We start from the raw sequence: 7,248 nt of genomic DNA, 5'->3' as shown, positions 1-7,248 counted from the left end.
AGGGTATTACCGTCTCTTTTTTTTTTCCTTTCCTTTTTTTCCCCCCTTTCTTTCTCAAGTTATTGTGTGATTGTAAATAAAAGGGTGTAGGGTGAAAATACCTTGGCTTTAGAAATTTATTAAAGATGAGAATGCACTTACAAAATTATTCAGTGTTTTTGTTTTATTTTAATTTTTTTACTAATGTAACTCGTAAATCATAACTCCCATCAGGGCCGGTGCAAGGATTTCTGCCGCCCTAGGCAAACAAAAATTTGACGCCTCCTCATATGCTCTGCCCACCATGTGACATCACAATGTCCCACCCATATGACCTGCTTATATGAGTTAACGCCAGTGCTGCACACAGTGTCTTTTCTCTGAAAAGGCAGTGTGTTTACATTAAAAAGCCTGCAGGAACAGGCTATTGACAACAGGCTATTGCTCACTGAGAGAGCACTTCCTGTAAGTCCGTCCGGGTACAGGAAGCTCCTATACTCCTACTCAGAGTGACTGGCAGGAGCGAGCGTTGTGCGCTTCCCTCCTGCCGGGTCACTTGTATCCTGCGCCCCCAGAGCTGGTGCGCCTTAAAAGTCGCTCTGGCCTTGGTGTCACCCTCCCCCCTCCCCCCCCCCGTGATGCACACCCGAGTGTGATCCGCAACCCCCTTTTGACGCCGCTGCGTATATATAGATTTTTTTCTTGTTTTTTTTTTATAATTTTTCTTTTTCTCTTTCTCTCCTTTTTCCTTCTCTCCTCTTGGTTTTCTACCGATCTCCCTCCCACTTTTCCCCACTATGCTCTTTACGAGGGACAGAATAGGATTGATTAGGGTTAGAGTAGGGGTTAGGGTAGGGATGTGTAGGGGTCAGAGTAGGGAGAGAGTGCGTTTTAATTTGAGTTAGTAATAGGGACAGGAGAGGGATAAAGTAGGGAGACTGTTAGGGATAAATAGATAATAAGGCTCTATTCTCCTGGGTCCTACTCTCTCACTTTTCCTTCAGTTTTTTTTTTTAAGTTTTTTTGTATTTTTCCTTTTCCTCCCTTCCAACCTGTGACATAAAATTTTTGATCACCATTTTTTGTTCTTTATTAATTTGTGTTTTAGAAATGCGATTGATGAGCTTAATTTAGTTGAATATGTGCATTTATATTTGATTTGTCTTGTAAAGAGTTGTGTTCTCTGTATTTGATGCTGCCAAGGGAAATAAAGATTTAAAAAAAAAATTATGATTTTTTTTTTAATCAAATCTAAAAAAAACAAAACAGAATTTTTGCACAGGACTGACATTACGGAATCCTGAAACAGAGTTCTCGGCTGCCTAAGTCACTTGTGCCAAGGGGTGCAACTAGCTCCGACACAAAACGGCAAATCTCCCTGTATGTGCACATAAAGATTCCTTCCTCCACAACCACTTCTAAAAACAGACGCGGTCATGGTTGTTGGAGTAACCCTTTAAAACTACAATACACGTGTTTAGAAATCAATCCGAACAACAATACATCGTTCTTGTTTGAAATTATATTTTAGCTGAATAAATTGTTATTAGTAAGTGACCTAAATCCTCTTGGAACAGCCCCGCCCTTGGCCATACCCCCACTCGCACCCCTAAAATAAAGTTTTGTCCATTTGACAGGTTAGGAGTTTTGCACTCAGTGACAGAAAGTTATCAATTTTACAAACATTATAACAATTTGTCACTCATGTGGTTTGATGTAAAAAAAAAAAAACATTAAAGTTTAATAACGTTATTTTATACAAGAACAGCATTTGTTTTCTATTATCATTGTATTGTCTTTAATTCTAACTCTCCTAATGCTTGTGGTCAATAGATATAAATATTATATATAATTTGTAACATTATTGAAGTTTACAATCATTTGTATTTCTGCTCTTGCATTAATTCTCCATAAACCATTGCTGGTATGTAAGCATGTATAACAATCACGTAGTGACCGAAATATTCAGGTTATTTTTTTAATGTTTTTTTTTTTTTTTAATGTGAACCCAGCCGTCACCCGGAACCATATTCGCGGCTTCACGCGCAGCCGGAATCTTATGCGAGTGACACCGAGCTGCAGCAGCAGATTGCGGAAGTAGCGTGGAGCAGCCTTGGCTTGGTTTGTGAGTTTGTTTACAGGGGATGTGCAATGCTCAGCCTCCAGTCTCAGAGCATTTATCCTGGATTAGGATGCAACTACAAATGTTATAGCACCTTAATAGCCTATTACATTACAGGAATGCCCATTGAGGTCAATGCTAAGAAACTTTACAAACTCCTGTAATCAGGATGTCATCTAGATACCAAGGGTTTATGGAACTTAAGCTCCCTAGATGATTTGCTCTATAAAGACTGGCAGAGCATCATGGGAGTTATAGTTCCACAGCATGGGTATTGGGTAAGCTACACTTGGTCATCTAAAACATTATCTATTAGAGTTTTGCCATGGGGGTAGTCAAATGATGGCCACCTGGCTGCTGCAGTAGCCACAAAGATGGACTCCTAGGATTTTGCTAGAGCTAGACATTGTTTTGGTCACCTCAATTCTGCAGAGAGGGAAGTGGGAGGTTGAAATCATCATTGTGTACTCTTGTGTAAAATATCAAGTAATATTCTGTTTTTTGCATATTTGCATTGTTAGATTAATTATAACTGTGTATCCAACATGCTGTGTATTTTACTGTTTATGAAATGTTCCCCATCCGTTATTAATATTATTGGGCTCTAGCTAGAGTTAAATCTGCTGTTCTAGAGAGCCCAGACTGATAAATGTGAGTGATTTCAGTTATCCCCCACACTTCATATTGGAATACGTAAATATATGGATAATACATTTAACAATTTGGAAATAAAGGACAATAGTTTTATGGCATGAAATGTTTAAGTAGATGGGATTCCTAGTGCAGTCATATGATTTCCTAGAGCAGACAGTGTGACTGGCAGCTGGTGCTAACTGAGGTATCATTCCCCGCTATGTTCCCGAATGCATGCATCCAAGTTGCTAGTAAGAAATTGACAGGCAACCTACTGAGTAAGCCTTCTAAACACAGAAGGAAAAAAGGGACGTATGTGCCCAACTTTAAAATCTGTCACAAATCTTGTTGTGCTCCTCCCAAGTTTGGCAGCAGAGATGAGCCATCCTATGTTAAGCACCTCTTACAAGTTGATTACCCTAATGGGTTACCCTAATGTATCTAGAGAGTTTGCAATCAAATATGTGTGTGTATATATATATTTCATGAGTTTCTAAGACTTGAGCAAACGGTAAAATAATTTTAGTACTTCTCTTATGGTCTGATTAATTATAGTATCCCTTACATCTGTTTGCACTTGGTGACCATAACTTCTTATTATGTTCTGTCTTTTTTCTCAGGGCATTCCTGCCACAGCTTTGTTTTGTTTTAATGACTTGACTTGGAATTTATTGTCCCCTTATTCTTAATCTACCCTTCATTCTTTGTGACTCTAGAACATTAAAGCCCAACCTTGACCCACAACTCCCCATCCAACTACTGCCCTATATATCGCTACTGCCATTTGCCTCCAAGATCCTTGAGAGAGTTGTGTATGCGAGATTGACACACTTCATCGAATCCAACTCTCTGCTTGACCTGCTTCAGTCTGGATTCCGCGCTCGTCACTCTGTTGAAACAGCTGTGACCAAAGTATCCAACAATTTAATCACTGCTAAATCTCACGGCCATTGCTCTATCCTAATTCTCCTTGATCTTTCTGCTGCCTTTGACACTGTTGATCATCAACAGCATCTTCTCATTCTCCATAATCTCAGTCTACGAGATTCTGCTCTCTCCTGGTGCTCCTCCTACCTCTCCCAGCGCTTTTTCATTGTTTCTTTCTCTGGCCCTGCCTCTTCTCCCCAATCCATCCCTTTTGGCATTACCCACGGTTCTGTCCTTGGTCCCCTACTGTTCTCTATCGATACTGCCTACCTTGGTAAACTCATCAGCTACTTTGGCTTCCATTATCATTTATATGCAGATGACACACAAATCTACCTGTCCTGATCTCTCTCCGCCCATCTTGACTCGTGTCTCTGACTGCCTCTCTGCGATTTCCAACTGGATGGCTGCTCACTTCCTTAAACTCAACCTGTCCAAAACAGAACTTGTGGTCTTTCCTACCTCAAGTGTTGCTACTAGCATGTCTGTCTCCCTCCAAGTCAACGGTGCCACCATCACCTCTACCTCGCAGGTCGCTGCCTTGACTACTGCAATCCCCTTCTCAGTGGTCTTACGTGTTCCGAGATTGTACCGCTGCAATCTATAATGAATGCAGTGGCAAGGCTCATTTTCCCGTCCGCCAGCACCTCCCCCCCTCTGTCAGTCCCTACATTGGCTTCCAGTTAGAAATAGGGTTCAATTTAAGATTCTGGTGCTTGCTTACAAGTCCCTACATCAGGGCTTGACAAATTAGTTTGGAATCTAGGAGGTAGCTAAAAATGATTGGAGCCAGTTTTTTTTTTTTAAAGGGACACTATAGTCACCAGAACCACTACAGCTGAATTAAGTTATTCTGGTGTGTATAGCCTGTCCCTTTAGCCTTTTAAATGTAAATGCTGCCTTTTCAGACCTACTAAGACCTTTAGTGACAGTCACTCAGACAGCCACTAGAGAGTCCTGTGTCAGTGCTCTGCATAGAGAACATGCGTAATATCCTCCCAATGCTTTTACAATGGAAAATCATTGGCTAGCTGAGATCGTTAAGATATCAGCTATGGAGGCGGGACAAGCCACGACAAAACCAGCACGGCGTGGGAAAAAATGTGATTTAAAAACACAAATAATGTGATTGGAGGGCGGCAGGTACCTAAACAGACACACACACACACACGCACACACTAACAGACAGACATACACATGCGCGCCCACACACACATTGACAGAGGCCTACAGACATATACACACACACACACACACACTGTCCCTAACACTAACAAATTTATATTTTTAATTCTAATCCACCCAACCTCCCTACCTTTGGGAGAGCTGAGTGGACTTTCCCTGGTGTCCAGTGGGGCTGTTATCTTCCTGGGTGCAGGGAGCCAGCCGCTTCTATGCCTCTCAGGGCGGTCGGCTACATGCTCCCTGAGCCGGCCGCCTCCATACAGCCCGGGGGGGTGGCTACAAAGCTCCCTGAGCCGGCTGCCTCCATACAGCCCAGGGGGGGTGGCTACAAAGCTCCCTGAGCCGGCCGCCTCTGTACAGCCCAGGGGGGGTGGCTACAAAGCTCCCTGAGCTGACCGCCTCTGTACAGCCCAGGGGGGGTGGCTACAAAGCTCCCTGAGCTGACCGCCTCTGTACAGTCCAGGGGGGGTGGCTACAAAGCTCCCTGAGCTGACCGCCTCTGTACAGTCCAGGGGGGGTGGCTACAAAGCTCCCTGAGCCGGCCGCCTCCATACAGCCCAGGGCGAGTGGGTACAAAGCTCCCTGAGCCAGCTGCCTCCATGCTCCCGCTGGCGGGCAGCCGGCTGGCTCCGTTGTTTGCCCAGCTGGCCACTTTAGGGAAAAGGCTGACAAATCCCAGGTGCCAGGGAAAAATTTCTAGTCGCCCTGGCGCCTAGGATTTGTCGAGTCCTGCCCTACAGTCCTGCTCCAACCTACCTATCCTCCCTAATACACAAGTATGTCATGTCGAGGCCCCTGCGCTCTGCCGAAGACCTACATCTATCCTCTGTCTGTACACTCACATCTGATGCTCACCTCCAAGACTTCTCCAGGGCTGCACCTTTTCTGTGGAACTCCCTTCCCTTCTCCGTAAGACTTTCACCCGGTCTCCACTCCTTAAAAAAAAAATCTTTGAAAACACTTCAGGAAAGCATATCATTTAAACTGTTAGCGGATTTTCACGAATCCTCGAATGCACGAATCCAGTGAATACTTTTCTAGCAACCTATTTCATTACCCCTACGTATACCCTTTGTGTCACTATAACCCACTCCCTCTAGCATGTAAGCTCATTGAGCAGGGCCCTCAACCCCTCTGTTCCTGTGCGTCCATTTGTTTGGTTACAATTACGTGTCTGCTAGTACAAGGCTATGGAATTTGCTGGCACTATATAAATAATAATAATAATTAAAGGCAGTACAGATTGTAAAAAGTATTTGGATGACCAACTGCCAGAGATGCTATACGGCTGATTCCCTGTCTGACTCGGCATCTAACTGTGTAAGTTGTTCAACTATACCATGTGGTCCATCCTATTTTCTTAGCCACTCCATCCATGTTGGAGTGTTCTACCCAGAGGCAGGGGAACAACTTCCCATAAGGAATATGTCCAGGCAGCAGAGAAGCCATTTATCAAATATCGTTATGAAAAATGTTCACTGTAAAAAAGAGCTCTACTTATACTGTGTGATTTATATGATCTCCTCAACCTAAGATTCAAGTGGCTGTGTGGTGTACATAATATTAAGCCCTGTTTTGTTATTTGTAAAATATGTATTATTATATAAATTATTATTTATACAGATTTTGTGAGCATCAATTAGTAGGCAAGACCATTTCATGGTATTTATTTGCTAACTTGTTCTTCATTCAGCCACCTTACTTTTTGTGTGTTTTTTTTTTTTGTAGTGTCTGGCTATGAAGTGCTTTTTGAAAAGTGTTGATGGAAGACATGATCCCATTCCTCTTCCCGATGGTGTTGAAGTTATTCTTGGGAGAGGACCACAAACTTGTATAACCGACAGGAAATGTTCTAAAGAACAAGGTAGGCCTTCTCCATATGCCTCCAAAATTTGCATTTCTTTTCTGCTGTAATTGTGACTGTTACCAAGGCCCGACTGTTGTATATCCCATAACGATGTATGAAAACAACGAGAGGCTTCCAAAAAGATCCAACATCTATCTGTGCAAATAAATTGGAGCTCCTGTGCTATGTGCAATCACCTTGCAAATGAATAGTCTAGATTTCGGTTATGCTTGCTTTTAGTTTCATTTTTTTTTTTTTTTTTTTGCACAAGATTCATTAGCCTTGTTTTCCATTTACTCATACCAGTGCCTCTCATTCATAGGTTCTTATTGCTCATAAATAAATTGGTCAACATGTATTTATAAACCAGGTGAGGATTTTTGGTGCAGTGAGTTTCGACCATTTATAATGAATAGGTTTATAGGTTTATGGACCAGATACTCTACACAGTGTTACCTACGTAAGGAACGTAGATGGTTATGGTGCTTCGAGTGCCCCTTTAATGATTTCTGAAAGTTTGATGTTGGACACATTCTTTTTATTCATTTACACCGTA

At 42.5% G+C, this 7,248-nt stretch overlaps 1 protein-coding gene across 3 annotated transcripts in view; it reads left to right on the top strand.

Moving 5' to 3' along the window:
- The first annotated feature begins 2,029 nt into the window (after nt 1-2,029).
- Nucleotides 2,030-7,248, top strand: part of PNKP (polynucleotide kinase 3'-phosphatase) — a 28,870-nt gene continuing 23,651 nt past the window's right edge. For 2 of the 3 annotated variants that reach the window (XM_063437166.1, XM_063437168.1), the window contains exons 1-2: nt 2,034-2,104; nt 6,575-6,710. In XM_063437166.1, the coding sequence (XP_063293236.1) occupies nt 6,584-6,710 (127 nt within the window). In that variant the 5' untranslated portion in view covers nt 2,034-2,104; nt 6,575-6,583. Of the gene's footprint in view, nt 2,105-6,574; nt 6,711-7,248 lie in introns of all 3 variants that reach the window. The other variant, XM_063437167.1, reaches the window with a different exon arrangement.

The sequence above is a fragment of the Pelobates fuscus genome, chromosome 11, assembly GCF_036172605.1.
Source record: "Pelobates fuscus isolate aPelFus1 chromosome 11, aPelFus1.pri, whole genome shotgun sequence".
Lineage (NCBI taxonomy): Eukaryota > Metazoa > Chordata > Amphibia > Anura > Pelobatidae > Pelobates > Pelobates fuscus.
Note: the sequence above shows the minus strand (reverse complement) of the source record. Positions and strands in the feature narration are given on the sequence as shown.